The sequence below is a fragment of the Chiloscyllium punctatum genome, chromosome 30 (genome assembly GCF_047496795.1).
Source record: "Chiloscyllium punctatum isolate Juve2018m chromosome 30, sChiPun1.3, whole genome shotgun sequence".
Lineage (NCBI taxonomy): Eukaryota > Metazoa > Chordata > Chondrichthyes > Orectolobiformes > Hemiscylliidae > Chiloscyllium > Chiloscyllium punctatum.
Genome location: NC_092768.1, coordinates 22,801,579 through 22,819,656, shown reverse-complemented (window position 1 = coordinate 22,819,656; position 18,078 = coordinate 22,801,579). Strand labels below are relative to the sequence as shown.

At 40.6% G+C, this 18,078-nt stretch overlaps 1 protein-coding gene across 2 annotated transcripts in view; it reads right to left on the bottom strand.

The window, feature by feature from the left end:
- The window catches only part of LOC140455270 (carnitine O-acetyltransferase-like), a 53,427-nt gene that overhangs the window by 15,420 nt on the left and 19,929 nt on the right, over positions 1–18,078 (bottom strand). For both annotated transcript variants that reach the window (XM_072550010.1, XM_072550009.1), the window contains exons 4-7: positions 16,688–16,741; positions 11,779–11,944; positions 5,687–5,861; positions 1,968–2,146 (exon numbers count right to left, since the gene is read on the bottom strand). In XM_072550010.1, the coding sequence (XP_072406111.1) occupies positions 1,968–2,146; positions 5,687–5,861; positions 11,779–11,944; positions 16,688–16,741 (574 nt within the window). The remainder of the gene's footprint in view (positions 1–1,967; positions 2,147–5,686; positions 5,862–11,778; positions 11,945–16,687; positions 16,742–18,078) is intronic.

The following is an 18,078-nucleotide window of genomic DNA, read 5'->3' as shown; positions in this document are numbered from 1 at the left end:
ACAGGTTGGGGCTGTTTTCCCTGGAGCGTCAGAGGCTGAGGGGTGACCTTATAGAGGTTTACAAAATTATGAGGGATAGGATAAATAGATAAAGTTTTTCCCTGGGGTTGGGGAGTCCAGAACTAGAGGGCATAGGTTTAGGGCGAGAGAGGAAAGATATAAAAGGGTCCTAAGGGGCAACCTTTTCATGCAGAGGGTGGTATGTGTATGGAATGAGCTGCCAGAGGAAGTAGTGGAGGCCGGTACAATTGCAACATTTAAAAGGCATTTGGATGGGTATATGAATTGGAAAGGTTTGAAGGGATATGGGCGGGGTGCTGGCAGGTGGGACTAGATTGAGTTGGGATATTTGGTCGACATGGACGGGTTGGACCGAAAGGTCTGTCTCCATGCTGTACATCTCTATGACTCTAGTTTACGTCTGCTATCATAAGGAGAGAAGAGCCAAGTTGTTTCTTATTCACAGTAGATATATCCCTGATTCTGGATTAGTGGTGCTGGAAGAGCACAGCAGTTCAGGCAGCATCCAAGTAGCTTCGAAATCGACGTTTCGGGCAAAAGCCCTTCATCAGGAATGAAGGGCTTTTGCCCGAAATGTCAATTTCGAAGCTACTTGGATGCTGCCTGAACTGCTGTGCTCTTCCAGCACCACTAATCCAGAATCTGGTTTCCAGCATCTGCAGTCATTGTTTTTATCTCCCTGATTCTAACAACATGGTCATGTAGATTTGAGTACATTGTCTTTTGTGATCATGGCAAAATTATGTCAATTCTGATTGCAAAGTTTGTTACAAAGTGCCAGTTATTTGCCCCCAATGGTCTACTTCAGTCTCAGCCAGATATCTCCCTGCTCCAGTCAATGAAGAAATCATTTTTTTTAGAATTCTTACTACTTATTAAGATGTAAGCATCAAATGCAAGGCGAGCACATTTTACTTATCCCTATCAGTGCTGTTACAAAGGGAGTTTCAGATTGTTTTCTCTTGTGAAGGACTGGTGATACAAGGAGGTAGAGGTCGCAAGTTGGAAGGTGCTATTGAAGGAGCCTGGGTAAGTTCATAGAATCCTTCCAGTGTGGAAACAGGCCATTTGGCCCAGCAAGTCCACACAGATCCTCTGAAAAGAAACCCACCCAGATCCATTCCCCTTCACTATTATTCTCAATTTAATCCTGACTAATGCACCTAACCTACACATCCTGAACACTATGGACAATTGAGGGCGGCCAGTTCATCAAACCTGCAAATCTTTGGATTGTGGGTGGAGAATGTGCAAACTCCACATGGACAGTCTGCCAGAGGCTGGAATTGAACCCGGGTCCCTGGTGGCGTGAGGCAGCAGTGCTAACTGCTAAGCCACCGTATTGTCCCACTTATTTTATTAATGGTACAACCACTGTGTACCAATGAAGGATGATAGGACACCTTAAAAAAGGTGTTAGATAGGATGCCAAATAAGTGGCTTGCTTTGCCTTGGGTGGTTTTGAGCATTGTCAGCATTTTCAGAGCTGCATCTATCTGTGCAGGTAGGCTGTATACCATTCTATTACTAAGTTGTCCTGTGAGGAATCAGGAGGTGAATTACTGGTCACAGCTTTCCCAGTCTCTAAGGTAACACAAACTATATGCCCCAGCACCAGACTCATTGTGTTGAATTTGTGCATTTGGTGAAAATCATGTGCATAGCAGAGGAACCAAAATCTGTCAGCAGGGAAAGGTCAAAGAGACAGTATTCATTTATGTACTCCTCAGGCATGAACCAACCATGTAAATTTAACACATTTCATACAAAAACACTATTGAGTTCCCGCAGTATACATCTTTCAATGGAATTTGGTACTTTTAACACTCTGGAAACAGTGAGACATTTGGATGCTCAAAGCACTCTTACTATGGTACTGAGTAAATGCATCTCTCACATCATGAAGTGCTATATTGAGTTCAGCAAGCTGTCTCAGTGTCTCCTACCTGCAGAGTTTTGTCAAACCATCGGTTGCCACTGTTTGAGTAGCTCCCTCCTCCATGCAACATCTGAGCTGCCATGCGGCTTGTATACTTCTCCTCCGAGATCTTCAGGACTGGAGAATCTAGACACACTGTGAAAATGCTCTTCTGAATGGCCCGTACGGATTCTCTGTTCAGTTTGTCTGAGGGTGATATCATAGTAAAGAGTATAAGCCTTACTAAAAGGAAGAAGAAAAACATGAAGAGACCATTCAGCCATCTGAGCTTGTTCCTGTATTTAACCAGATCATGGATGCACTGCAAATTTATTTCTATATCTGTCTCTTTCCCAATATCCTTATCAAATAATAATCTGCCCTCGGCATTGAAACATTCAATTGACCTCATGGGGTGTGGCGATGTAATATGGCTTTCTTAGGAAAAGATTTGCCAATTTCCATTTCCACGTGCCTTTCTAAGAAGTGTGTGTTGTTTTCTTCCTGAATGACCAAGCCCTCATTTTAAAAGTTGCGCCTCCTTGTTCCAAATACTGGTAAGTAAATTCTCTAGGACTACTCTTTACATAAATAAATATATATAAACAGTATCTAATACAAGGTACTGTAATATAAAGGCTTTGTATTGAATACATAGTAATTCTGTGTCTGAATGAAATGTTCACCTTTTCCTACAGCCCTGTTCTTACAAGTGACCCCAGTGCAATTCACCTGACCTGCACATCTTTGGACTGTGGGAGGAGACCCATGCAGACATGGGGAGAATGTTGCCTGACAGTTGCCCGAGGCTGGAATTGAATCTAGGACCCTGGTGCTGTGAGGCAGCAGTGCTAACCACTGAGCCACTGTGCCACCCCGGTGGGAAGAGGAGATTGAGAGGAGATTTGATCATGGTCAAAACAAAGTAGATAGACAGAAAATGTTCTAATTGTCAGAAGGATCAAGAACCAGAAGACATCAAATTAAAGTGATGAGTTGCAAACAAACCAAAGGCAAAATAAATAAAAAATTGGTCAGAGCATTGAGTATCGGAGCTGGGAGGTCATGTTGCTGCTGTAAGGAACATTGGTTAGGACACTTTTAGAATATTGCATACGATCCTGGTCTCCTTTCTTTGGGAAGGATGTTGTGAAACTTGAAAGGGTTCAGAAAAGATTTACAAGGATGTTGCCAGGTTGGAGGTTTTGAGCTATTGGGAGAGGCTGTTTTCCCTGGAGCATTGGAGGCTGAGGGCTGACCTTATAGTGGTTAAGAAAATCATGAGGGGCATGGATAGGATAAGTAGACAAGGGCACAAGGGCTTTTCCCTGGGGTAGGGGAGTCCAGAACTAGACAGCATAGATTTAGGGTGAGAAGGGGGAAGACTTAAAAGGGACATTAGGGGCAACTTTTTATTGGAACGGGTGGTGTGTGTATGGAATGAGCTGCCAGAGGAAGTGGAGGAGGCTGATACAATTACAACATTTAAAAGGAATCTGGATGGTTATGTTAATAGGAAGGGGTTAGAGAAATTCAATTGTGAATTTCAGAAGGGAATTGTAGAAACAGTTAAAGGTTTGTGAGAAGATTTGTAGCTCGGGTGCTCGTTGTTGTGGTTCTGTTCGCTGAGCTGGGAATTTGTGTTGCAGACGTTTCGCCCCCTGTCGAGGTGACATCCTCAGTGCTTGGGAGCCTCCTGTGAAGTGATCTTTCCTCCGGCATTTATAGTGGTTTGTCTCTGCCCCTTCCGGTTGTCAGTTCCAGCTGTCCGTTGCAGTGGCCGGTATATTGGGTCCAGATCGATGTGCTTATTGATTGAATCTGTGGATGAGTGCCATGCCTCTAGGAATTCCCTGGCTGTTCTCTGTTTTGCTTGTCCTATAATAGTAGTGTTGTCTCAGTCGAATTCATGTTGCTGGTCACCTGCATGTGTGGCTACTAAGGATAGCTGGTCGTGTCGTTTCGTGGCTAATTGGTGTTCATGGCTGCGGACCGTTAGCTGTCTTCCTGTTTGTCCTATGTAGTGTTTTGTGCAGTCCTTGCATGAGACTTTGTACACTACATTGGTTTTGCTCATGCTGGGTATCGGGTCCTTCATTCTGGTGAGTTGTTGTTTGAGAGTGGCTTTTGGTTTGTGTGCTGTTATGAGTCCTAGTGGTCGCAGTCAGTTTGGAAATGCTCTTGATGTATGGTAGTGTGGCTAGTCCTTTGGGTTGCGGCATGTCCTCGTTCCGTTGTATTTCCCTTAGGCATCTGTTGATGAAATTGTGCGGGTATCCGTTTTTGGCGAATACCTTGTATAGGTGTTCCTCTTCCTCTTTTTGCAGTTCTGGTGTGCTGCAGTGCGTTGTGGCCCTTTTAAACAGTGTCTTGATGCAACTTCTTTTGTGTGTATTGGGGTGGTTGCTTTTGTAGTTCAGGACTTGGTCTGTGTGTGTGGCTTTCCTGTATACCTTTGTGGTGAATTCTCCGTTCGGTGTTCTCTGTACCATCACGTCTAGGAATGGGAGTTGGTTGTCCTTTTCTTCCTCTCGAGTGAATCGAATTCCTGTGAGTGTGGCATTGATGATCCGGTATGTACAAAAACCAACGTAGTGTACAAAATCCCATGCAAGGACTGCACAAAACACTACATAGGACAAACAGGAAGACAGCTAACGGTCCACAGCCATGAACACCAACTAGCCACAAAACGACACGACCAGCTATCCTTAGTAGCCACACATGCAGATGACCAGCAACATGAATTCGACTGAGACAACACTACTATTATAGGACAAGCCAAACAGAGAACAGCCAGGGAATTCCTAGAGGCATGGCATACATCCACAGATTCAATCAATAAGCACATTGACCTGGACCCAATATACCGGCCACTACAGCGGACAGCTGGAACTGACAACCGGAAGCGGCAGAGACAAATCACTATAAATGCCAGAAGAAAGATCACAGATGCGCTTCACAGGAGGCTCCCAAGCACTTGAGGAAGTCACCTAGACAGGGGACGAAACATCTGCAACACAAATGCCCAGCTTGGCGAACAGAACCACAATAAACAGTTAAAGTTAGAACATTTGCAGGGCTACAGGGGTAGAGCAGAAGAGGGTGGGACAATTAATTTGCTTTTTCAGAGAACTGGCAGAGGTTCAAAAAGCAGAATGACCTCCTCCTTTGTTGCTACCATTCTACAATTCAACCAGAAGAACAACCACAAATTAGTAAGAACAGTGTATGTATATTTACAAAGTCTTTTCGAAAAGACAGAAATCAATTGTTGTAAACAATATTCAGATATTAGATGTAAAATGAAATTACTTTGTGCTCCATACATAATGATGAATTTTCAGAAAAGGTGAGCAGTAACATATTTTTCTTGTCACAGTTTTCCATCCTGTCTTTAAAAACTGGGTCTCCTTAAATTGGATTCTTGACAGGACGGGTTGGAATTCTAAACCTTCTTTATGGGCACAGCTAGTCCATCCCTGCTTTGCCATTTGGTAGAAGACATTGAGTTAACATGTTTACATTCAGTTACATTCACCGAACACCAACACATCCCTCACTGAATGGTGCATATGACTAAATTGAATCAGCCTTAAAGAACTCTGGGGTGAGTTAAGTTTTGGATCTTTTCTAGAAAACAAAATTGAAGCAAAACATTGTAACAACAATCAGCAGCTTTTTAGAATGTAGCCTGAAAACCAAACAGGTTTATGCTCTCTCCAACCCTGCATTGTTTGACTCTACCTTTCATGAGGGTATTGTAGGCCTGTCCCCAGGTGTTCCTGTGGTCACTGGTTAACACACCCAATGGCTCCTTATCTGTTTTCCACGACAGATTCCTGATTTGCTGCAGTTGCATGTGAATCTGATCCACAGTTAAAGGGGAGCCATCACTATTATAGACATCCAGGTGAAAGAACTGGAGAAAAAGTTTGCGTAAGTGAGAGAAGTGGTGACCATCAACAAAAACAGTGGAATGCAAACACTTGCATTGTTACAAAGCCTAGGAAAAACTAATAAACCTCACATAAATACACTGTAACACAAGCTGGGATAACCAGTAAACTCCACAAAATTACACTGTAATACAGGAACAACCCTTTGTTATGATCCCAGCTGATGTTACTTCAAGTTAGAACCCAAACCAAAATCTGACTTGATCTATTGTTTCATTTAACATGGTGGTCTATCATCAAACACAAACATGCAATGCTACAGATTTGGTTTTAGAAATCAGAAGTTCATTATGCAGAAGAAATAAGATAAAATAGAATAAACCAAATTGTTTGCATATCACACAAGTTTGAAATATTTTGAAATAAAAATACAGTTCCATCTATCCCAATGCCATCACTTTGCAGTATTCAACACTAGAGGGAGTGTTCCCTCCTCCATTATATCTACAGGGGTTTTTTTTCACAAATCTCAGTCTTGATAGCCTCTTCCTTGATTATTGACACACACAAACTTGGACTTTCCCATCTTCAAATACTCCCTTCAGGGTTATAATCAAAAACTACTGTCCTGGAACTCAAAACCCTTACTAAATTTGATCAATTTCTTTACTGTTTATTTCTCCGACTGAAACTGCTCTAATATTTATCTCTAAAGACTTTTGTGAACTAAAACCAAAAGTTTTCAAATCAATGGGATTTTCTCCTCAGCAAAAACAAATTCTGACTGTTTAAAATCCAAAACAAGTTAATGCTTTTCAATGTTTATTCTGTCTGCTCACTAATCTCTCAAGCTAGAAATAAATTCCCATTATCAATCCAGAAAACACTGTTTCTCCGTCTTTGATAAAGTTTGTAAAAGAATTATGGCTCCAGAAATACTCAAAATTAATTATTAAACTCTCACAGACCAAAGCCCACATGGCACGTGTAGAAACCCAAACGTTATATTTAAATCATTTACCTCACATCACAACTGTTAGAATTACACTGTAGGAACAACAGGTAAGACCACTGGGTATCAGCAGTAAGAATCCTGTGGACAAAGAAGAATCCACCAAGGCCCAACAAATTACACTGCAATAGTCTCAGAAAATCCAATAAATCATCAGGATTACACTGCAATGCAGAATAACCAATAACTTACACAGAATTACACTGTATTAAATTGTGAGAATAATCAAAAAACCTCTAAGCAACATAGCAACACTGCCTTAGAACTATTAATAAGGCCCACGGACTTACAACGTATAATAGAGCCTCAAAATAACATAGGATCTGGGGACAAGAGTAGGTCATTTTGCACTTTGAGTTTGCTCCATTATTCAAAAAGATCATGAATGATCTGGGTATGCTTTCACCTTTCCTGTTTGCACCCTGAAACCCTTGGATATTGAAAATCTATCTAAATCAGGCTTGAATAAATTTAAAGACTAGGCCTTCACTAGTTACTGGGGAAGGGAACTGCACATAATGCTGACCCACAGAGCTGTAATAGTACTTGCCTTCTTTTATATGCTGGACTCCTTGCTCCAAAAAAACACATTCCATTTGCCTTCCTAATCACATGTTAACATTACATGCTAATGTCATGTGCTTCAAGCACCAGAACTCAAGATCTCTCTTTATCACCAAATTCTGCAACCTCTCTCCATTTAGTTTTGTACTGATTTTCTATTCTTCTCAACAAAGTGAACATATTCACATTTACTGATGTTTTACTTCACTTCATCTGCCAATTTTTTTGTCCACTTGTTCAATGTGTTTCCATCCCTTTGTAGACTTCCTGCCTCTTCTTGACAACCTATTTTGGTCATCAACAAATTTAACTCCATATATGTGATGCTCTTCTCCAAATCATTGTTATACATTGTAAATAATGAACAACTAGCATTGATCCTTGTGGCACTCGATTAACAGCCTACCATCCTGAAAAAGACCCATTTATCCCTTCTCTCTACTTTGTGTTAACTGATCAATTCTTTAATCAATGCTAACATGTTAACTTTACATACTAACTTATGCTACATGTTCTTATCTTTTGCAGTAACTTCTGTTGTGGCATTTAATCAAGTGCTTTTTGAAAATCTAAGTACACCATAATGACCAGCTAGCTCCTTTCTACTTGCTGTGGCAAGCATCATCAGAAAGATGCAAATAGATTAGTTAAATATGATTTTGTTTTCACAAAACCACGATTATTATGCCTGATCAAATTGTGACTTTCTAAGTTAGCAGATATAACCAGCTTAATTTTAGCTTCTAGCACCTTCCTGTGACAGATGCTGGGCTAACTGACAAAAACTTCAAGCTTTGTTTCCCTTCCTTCTTCAATAAATGTGTTCCATCTTTGATTTTTCATCCCTTGGAACCTTTCCAGATTCTAAGGAATTTTGGAAGTTTATAACGGAGCGCCTACTGTCTGGGCCACCATTTCTTTACTGACCTTAGGATTTGGCTATCCATTCCCAGCAACTTGTCAGCCATTAGCTCTAATAGTTTTTAGCACCTTTTCATTGGTGATGTTGGTTGGTTTAAATTCATTTTTAATTATCATTAGGAAGATTTTCAAGTCTTCTACCATAAGACAGATACAAAGTACCTATTCAAAGCCATGATTATTTATTTGCTTTTATCCTCAATTCTTCACACTAACTTCCCAGAAGACTAACATTAGCTTTTGATACTTTTTTTCTATTCAAATGCTTGCAGAAACTCTTACTATTGGTTTTCATATTACAAGTTAGCTTTCTCTCATACTTACTGCCTCTATCTTTTAAATCCATATTTGTTGATTCATAAAGTCTGCCTAATCTGACCTATTGCTCACCTTTGAAGATTTGGACAATGTTTCTTTAAAGTTAATGCTACCGTTGGGTTCCATATTTGGCCACAGTTGATGCATCTTTCTCAATGAGCTTTTTTTTCTCTTTGCGAGAAAAATCTTTGCTGAGCATTATTAAATACACCGTTAAGAGTCCAACACTGTAACTCAACTGTATCTTTTAACCAAATTTCCTCGTCCGTTTTAGATATCTATGTCTTAATGTTTTTATAATTACCTTTAATCAAGTTTAAAATATCAGTTGTAGATACACACTGCTCACTTTCAAATGGAACATGTAATTGATCATGCTTTGATTTCTGTCACCTCGAGGATTCTTTACCCCGTGAGGTTAATTATTAATCTTGGGGACAGTAAAGACTGCAGATGCTGGAAGTCAGAGTCGATAAAATGTGGAGCTGGGAAGGCACAGCTGGAAAGACAGTATCAGACGAGCAGGAAAGTTGAAGTTTTAGGTCGGACTCTTCATCAGGACCGGTTATTAATTATTAATCTTGTCTCGTCACACATTCCCAGGTCTGGGACAGCTTCTTTGTTGTTGGCACTGGATCATACTATTCTAAAATAATTCCAAAAACACACTATAAACAAGACTTTTTTTTCCTAAGATATTTCTCTTAAGAGCGCTTTAGGGAACATTTCCGGGACACCCGCACCAATCAACCACGGCCCAACATTTCAACTCCCCCTCCCACTCTGCCGAGGACATGGGGGTCCTGGGCCTCCTTCACCGCCACTCCCTCACCACCCGATGCCTGGGAGGTAGAACGCCTCATCTTTCACCTCGGAACACTTCAACCCCAGGGCATCAATGTGGACTTCAACAGCTTCCTCATTTCCCCTCCCCTCACCTTACCTCAGTTCCAGCCTTCCAGCTCAGCACCACCCTCATGACCTGTCCTACGAATCTCCCTTCTCACCTATCCGCTTCACCCTCCCCTCTGACCTATCACCTTAATCTCCACCCCCATCTTTTTGCTACCTTCTCCTCATCTCCACCCCCCATCCCATTTATCTCTCCACCCTGGAGGCTCCCTGAATCCATTCCTGATGCAGGGCTTTTGCCTGAAACGTCGATTTTCCTGCTCCTCGGATGCCGCCTGACCTGCTGTGCTTTTCCACCACCACTCTAATCTAGACTCTGGTTTCCAGCATCTGCAGTCCTCACTTTTGTCTGTGTCTCTGGAATGTCTATCAGACCGTACATATTTATTTAGATTTGTGCTCAGACTTCATCTATTTTGTTACAAATGATGCAAACATTCAGATACAGACTCCAACACCCACAATACTTTGCTTTTATTACAGTGTTCTGATATCACACTTAATTCCTCAAGAACCGAAAACAGATAACAATATTCTTGGATTAATATAGGGTTCTTGTACTAAATTTATACGTTTGCCTGTTTGTAACATGTTGCTTAACTTAGACATGTTTCTACTCGAATATATCTGTAACTATATTCTACCCTGAGATAATTTTATGAATTTGTAAACTCCTATAGCTGGCATTACTGAACACGTTCCTTTAATGAGCTGAAATCTCTCCCAGTTGAAGTTTTAGTCCAACAAGTTCAACTGAACAAGTTTACCTTGCTGAGGCAGGAAGGTTAAAAGATAGTAGACCATAGACAGTAGAGAGCTTGGGAAGAATTACTACCATTTAAAACGTAAAGCCCATTGATTCTGTTGTACTCAAAACATCTTCTGAGGGCCCTAAGATTTTTTGTTCCTCCTTAAAAAGGAGAAAGATATTTATAAAGCAACATTCCCAATCAAGTAGGTGCAAATTACTGCAGATGCTAGAACCTGCACTGAAAACAAAAATGCCGGGGGCGGGGAGGGGACGAGAGAGAGAGAGAGAGAGAGAGAGAGAGAGAGAGAGAGAGAGAACATGCTGCTCCTTGGTTGCTGCCTGAACTGCTGTGCTCTTCCAGCACCACTAATCCAGAATCTGGTTTCCAGCATCAGCAGTCATTGTTTTTACCACAATAACAGAGAATGTAAAAAACAAAGCTAAAAGAAAGGGAAGGAATGGGTTCACAATTTGAAGGCGTTAAAGTCAATACTGAGCCCAGAAGGTTGAAGATGACATGTTTCTCCTCAAGTTTTCACTATGATTCATTGGAGCATTGCAGCAAGCCGAGGACAGACAAGTGGGCAAGCGAGCAGGACGTTGTGTCAAATAACTTTAGGGCTTGAGTTCCCCCATGTCCTTACCCCAAACCACCACCTCCCCCCCCCCAGTACATCAGGTCTTGTTGTCACATAGTCTGCTATTACACACCACCCATTGTTACCCACTAACAGTCCCCATTAACAGTTATTCACCCTCCTAGCCAGATTGTTATCCATTCCTTTCTCTGTTCAATTGTTCTGTCTCTTGTGGGCTCTATCCTCATCTATTATTTCCTACTTAGCCCCTTCCCTGACCCTATCTTTTGCATATAAACCAATATTTTCCTTGCTATAATCAGTTCTGAAGAAGGGTCACCTGACCTGAAATATTTCTCTCCACATATGCTGCCAAACCTGCTGAGCTTTTCCAGCAAGTTCTGTTTTTGTTTCTGATTTATAGCTTCTGTAGTTCTTTTGGTTTTTATTGAGCTTTGCAGTGTTGTGTTAAAGTTGAATAGCTGATACTTATTCCACTCTCACATGGAGAATGGTCACTGAGATATCACGTTGGAGGATGAATGGGAGGAAGATAAATCCATTCACTAATGTAAGCGCTTTGTCATCGCTATACAACAAAAAAAGGAGACATGCATATTTATCATCCATTTTGTAAACTTCAGACATCTGAAAGCACTCAACAGTCAATTTTGAGGTGCAATAAAATTTGTAATTCTGTATAAGACAAGATGCACAAATGTCATTGTGGTTGTGGCAAAAGTTGTATGCTTTGAGTTGAGGGATAAATATTGTAAAAGAATGCACTTTAAACACTAATAAATAAGGCATTGGTGATAAGGATGGTTAGTTTCAGACAAGATTTGTATTACATTAGTATTTGTCTTGACATTCTTGGAATTTACCTGAAAATTGCGCACAACTGTGATATGAGTTGGTGGGCTCCTGGTGAAGCCATAGTTTATCAAAGTGTCATGTTTGGGTCCTGGGATGCGGCAAGATGACATGATTCTGGGGTACAGATCCATACAGAGGGGTTTGCCTCTTATATACTCAGTTTGAAGAGTTTTTCTAAAAACAAAAAGATGGAGTTCATAGAGACAGCAACAAATTGAAACAGCTTGCAATAACAATCCAATAAACATGATCTGTAAGACCATAATAAAAAGGAAAATGAATAGGCCAAGAAGTTCCAAAGACTCTCAACCCTGAAGGAAGAAATATCTCATCGTCTCAATCTTAAATCAGCATCCCCTTCATTCTGAGAATATCACTCTGGTCCTAGGCTCTCCCATGACAGAAAATATTCTCTCAGCATTTACCTTGTCAAGCCCCTCAAGAATTCTATATGTTTAAATGAAATAACTCTCATTCCTCTTAATTCCAATGAGTAGAGTCTCAACCTGTTTAACCTTTGCTCTGAAGACAATCTGTCCATTCTGCAATCATCCGAGTGAACCTGCTCTGAGCTGCCTCCAAAGTAGTGGGAAAAAGAATAATTTTTAAGAAAAAAATAGATGGACAGTAGACTCTCAGACTACCATCAGTCTCAGGGAATCCAACAAGTTTACATTGATCATTGTGACAAAAAGGTAAATCACCTGGGATTTGGATTTTAAAATAGAGACAGATAGACTCATAAATCATGCAGCATGGAAACAGGTCCTTTGGTTCAACCAGTCCATGTCAAACATAATCCTAAACTCTATTAGTCCAACCTGCCTGCTCCTGGCCCATATCCTTCCAAACCTTTCCTATTCATCTACTTATCCAAATGCCTTTAAACATCGTAACTGTATCCACATCCACCACTTCCTCAGGAAGTTCATTTCACATGGGAGCCATCCTCCATGTAAAACATTTGCTGCTCATGTCTTGTTTAAATCTCTCTCCCCTCACCTTAAAAATGTGTCCTCTAGTATTGAAATCCCCCATCCTAGGGAAAAGACAACTACCATTAATTCTATCTATACCTCTCATTATTTTATAAACTTCTATCAGGTCGCCTCTCAACCTCCTACACTCCAGGGAAAAATATCCCAGCCAATGCAGCCTTTCTTTATAACTCAAACCTTCCATATCTGGCAACTTCCTGGTGGATTTTGTCAAGTTTTGTGAAGATTTTTTGAATAAAAGGGTTAGAAAGTCATTTGAAACATTGACCAAAATACATAATGTTCAGGAAAGTAAGTCTCTTCAGTCATGTTCTTGCCCAGATGCCAATAGCATTAACAAATTAATGCTTAAACTGCTATGTTTACAAATGACCAGATACCATTAGTTTAGCTTTTGACTTCAGTTCAAAAAAATTCAGAAATTCAGGCCAGAAAGGAGAACAAATTTCACCCTTGCAGAAAGTCATGTTTTTCAGACCAGTTGTAGGGAACCAGTCACCCTAGCTGAGTAAAATAAAACAAAGAACTGTGTATTCTGAAGATAGAGTCATAGAATCATACAGCACAGAAACAAACCCTTTGGTCCAACTCGTCTGCACTGACTAGACATCCCAAGTTTATGTGGTCCCATTTTCCAGCATTTGGCCCATATCCCTCAAATCCTCCCTATTCACACGTTCATCCAGATGCTTGTTAAATGTTGTAATTGTACCCAGCTCCACCACCTCCTCTGGCAGCTTGTTCCATATGCTCACCATCCTCTGCATGAAAAAGTTATCACTCAGGTCCTTTTTAAATCTTTCCCCTCTCAGCTTAAATTTACAAAAACATTGCCAGGGTTGGAGGATTTGAGCTTTCAGGAAAGACTGACTAAGCTGGAGCTACTATCTCTGGAACGACAGAGGTTGAGGGGGGTTCTTGTAGAGGTTTACGAAATCATGAGGGACATGGATAGGGTAAATAGACAAGATCTTTTCCCTGGGATGGGGGAGTCCAGAACTGGATGACATAGATTTAGGGTGAGAGGGGAAAGATTTAAAAGGGATCTAAGGGGTAACTTTTTCTTGTAGAGTGTGGTGCATGTATGGAGTTGGCTTCCAGAGGAAGTAGTGCAGGCTGGTATAATTACAACATTTAAAAGGCACCTGGTTGGGTAAATGAATAGGAAGGGTTTAGAGGGATATGGGACAAATGCTGGCAAATGGGACTAGATTACTTTCGGATAGCTGGTTGGCATGGACAGCTTTATGACTTGATCACTCTATAGCCACATGAAGTGTTTTAATTTGTGAAATTTCTAAGCCAGGAGAGTTCATATACAAGTCACCAAGTGTTATAACCACAAAAACTGCACCTTTGGAATGTAAAAGGTTCATACAAACACACTGAAAGAAATTGTAAAATTGGCTCAACAGTTCAAGGAAAATAAGCAGGAAAACATGAGTTAAGTAAAACCTAAAGAGATTAAAAAAGGAGGGAAATTTCTATGGAAATGAGTATCTGTAAAAGGATGATGTTGGGAAACAGGTTGAAATTTTGTTTTGCTGTTTAAGATTTTTCTAACGTCCTGTGTACATATGTTTATAATTTTCATTTTTTCTTTTTATGTAATAAAAGAACATCTTATAAAGACCATCTGCATCATTGTATGAGTATTATTTCAATGAGTAACCACCACGTAACAAACTATAAAACTTAAATATATGATCGATTGAGCCAGGTTTCATTCAGGATCTGACTTGTCCAGCATTACCATCAGCTGCAATCAGAACCACATAGAGACCCATGTGAAGGGAACTTGTAGGAATACGATGGTACTAAATGTAGCTAAAATGCTGCCCAAGCTACGATTCAGGATCTGGACAGAGGCTTAAAATAATTGGCAAAGAACCAAGAAAGTTAATCCTTTTAATGCTGTGAACTGTGATGATCTGGAAAATGCTCCTGTAAGGATGATACAGGCGTTTTTAGTCATATCTCTGAAACAAGAACTTCTTAAATACTTGATTCAGGAAATAAATTCTCAAGTCATGGGGGAGTGGGTCAAATCAGATTGCTTCCTCAAAGCACCACCTTCTGTACACTATTACATGGATTGTACGCTTCATTGACTGAGCCAGCATTTACTGCCCATCTCTTGGTTGCCTTGAAGAAGAGGGTGGTGACTTGACTTCTTAAACCATTGCAGTCTACTTGGTGTAGGTAGACCAACAACACCATTCTAAAAGGAGTTTCTGAATTTCGATCCAGTGACTCTGAAAAGATGATAATATATTTCCAAGTTAAGAAGGAGGGGAACCTGCAGCTTATGGTGTTCTAATGTCTCTGCTACCCTTTCTTGATGGAAATGGTGATGAGTTAGAAGGTGTCCTGGTGAATTTCTGAAGTACATCTTGTAGCTAGTACACATTGAAGCTATTGAGCATTGGTGGTGAGGGAGTCAATTTCTGTGGATGGGTGGCAATCAAGCAGGCTGCCTTGTCCTGGATGGTGTCAAGCCTCTTGAGTATTGTTGAAGCTGCAATTAACCAGGCAAGTGGGGAATATTCCATCACACTCCTAAACATGTGCCTCATAGACAGAGAATAGGAAGTTAGGAGTAGGATGCGCTGTAAGAGTTCTAACCTCTGATCTAGCTCTCATAGCCATCGTATTTATATGGCTAGGCCAGTTCAGTTTCCAATCAATGTTGCTAGTTGAGTATTCAGCATTCAGATGCTAACATCATTAAAGGTCAAGTGGTTATGTTGGAGATGGTCATTTCTTTGCACTTGAGTGGCAGAAATGTTACTCGCCGCTTGTCAGCCTGAACATGGCTATTGTTCAGATTTTGCTGCAGTTGCATATCAACTCTTCCAGTATCTGAGGAATTGTGGATGGTGCTGAATGTTGTGCAATTGTCAGCTAACATCTCCACCTCTAACCTTGTGACCAAAGGAATGGCTTAATGAAGCAACTGAAGATGGTTGTGCCAGGGACACTATCCTGAGGAACGTCTGCAAAGATGTCATTTGAGCTGAGCAGTGATCAAAGAAGAACAACCACAACCACTTTCCTTTGTGTCAGGTACACACTTTTGCTGTTATGCCAGTTTTTTGTTTGCCTTCACCATAGTCAAAGTGTCCTTCTCAAAATCACAACCGATGTGATGCAATGTTATTCCAATGGAGTATAATCATCTGTGCAGTTTGACTGAACTAATCACTTGGCTCACTGTGTAAGAAATATTTTCCTTTTCTCCTTTTGGTTCTTTTACCAACTGTGTCCTTTGATCACTGATCTCTTGACAATGGAAATAGTTGTTGCTTATTTACATCATGAAAATATCTCTTAACTTTGCCTTTCGGAATCTCAGTTGTGATAGGTTTTGCACAATAGATCCTTTTTGTTTAAAATGCGTGTTTGACTTAGCCGCCTACATTCCCATTTGGAGTTATTACCAAATTAGTCTTTTATCAGTAAACACATAGAGAGTCAGATGGATAAAAGCAGAATGCGTGGCCTGAAAGGACGGGCGAAGCAAATGCCATCAGGGTTTTCAAAACACTATTGGTTTGCACATTTCACAATGTGAAAAGGGAAAAATTGATATAGCTAGGAGGAAAGAATAGGGGACAGAGACAAATTAGACAGTTCCTTCAAATATCCAGAACAGACCTGACAGGATGAGCACTCTGTATCTGCGCTGCATCATTTAATATTTCTAGGAAATCAATTGGTCAGGACCGAGTGCTCCTCACACAGTGCCTGACAATCCCACAATTCTTTCCTGAATTAAAATGATGAGTGGCTGTTATATAAATATGTTACACTGTACATTGATCAGACATTTAATACATCACATTTTCCAGGAATCGCATATGAATTGATATCCATTGGCTTTTGGGAAACTCCAATGGAACCAGTTGGAAGAACTTGCCTGTCAACCTCAGACTTGAAGTCGAGCACTCCAGCAATTAGTTTAGCTGCAAACCTGAAGGAAGAAAGGAATTGCAGTAAGAAGAGGAAGTATTACAAAGTGGCTAAGTTACTCTGACATCAGACCAGGAAGGATTCAGAATTGCAACCCAAATACAACAAAGGAACATTCAATTATCAACTTGTACACCTAAATATATCAACAAATGCAGAAGGTGAATTAGTAGCAAGGCTTCACAGAATATTTTCTTTATACATCGATAATATAATGAGTTACAATAAGCGATAATAAGCAGTTTAATTGTAATTGTAAGGGAGTGAGATTAAATTGTACCAAAGAAGCTGAAGTTTGGAAAATTATTGTTATTCTGGTCTGGGATCTTGGTTGTCATTTTACCATGAAAACAAGAACAAATTAACATTGTCTACAAGCATCGACTATTATGTCAACAGAATGGTAGGTTCATCTTTTTGAGCTGAGAGGAGGAGATTCCTTCATGAGGTGGTCCTGAATTTTGGGAATTCACTGATTTAGAAGACTGTGGATACCCAGTCTTTGATCAAATTCAAGACTAAATCTAAAAACCAAAGAACTGCGGATGCTGGAAATTAGTAACAAGAACAAAAATAGCTGGAAAAACCCAACAGGTCTGGCAGCATCTGTGAACAGGAAGCTCAATTAACATTTCGAGTCCAGTGATCCTTGCTCAGAACTGATTGTAGATGGGAAAAGGTTAGTTTATATGCTAAAAAAGGGGTGGAGCAAAGGGGAAGGGATAAATGATAGGTGAAGATGCAGCCTAGAGAGGAACAAAAACAGTTGGACAGACAAGGGAATGGTTAAAAGTCAGCCTGGGAGAATGAATAGCTGCTAAGGGAGATCATAAGTTGTTTGTGATAGCAGCCCGTATGATTAGAATGCCTAGTGTGTGGGTGCTAGGGTAAGGACATGGCAGAAGGTACTCCAGCGCTAAAATTGTTCAACTTGATATTGAGTCCAGAGGGCTGCAGGATTCTCCAGTGGAAAGTGAAGTGTTATTCTTCCAGCTTGTGTTGAGCTTTGCAGGAGCACTGCAGCAAGCCTGAGACAGAGATGTTGGCCAGGGAACACGGCGGTGTGTTGAAATGGCAGGCAATCAGAAATTCAGGGTCATTTTTGCAAACAGCATGGAGGTGTTTCAGTCATCCAATCTCTACTTTTTCATCTCAATGCAGAGGAGACCATATTGTGAGAGGGAAATAAGACATTGAGTGAAGAGTCAAGAGTGGGGTGCTGGAAAAGCACAGCAGGTCAAGCAGCATCAGGAATTTGATGAAGGATTCTTGCCCGAAACATTGATTCTCCTGCTCCTCGGATGCTGTCTGACCTGCTGTGCTTTTCCAGCACCCCAC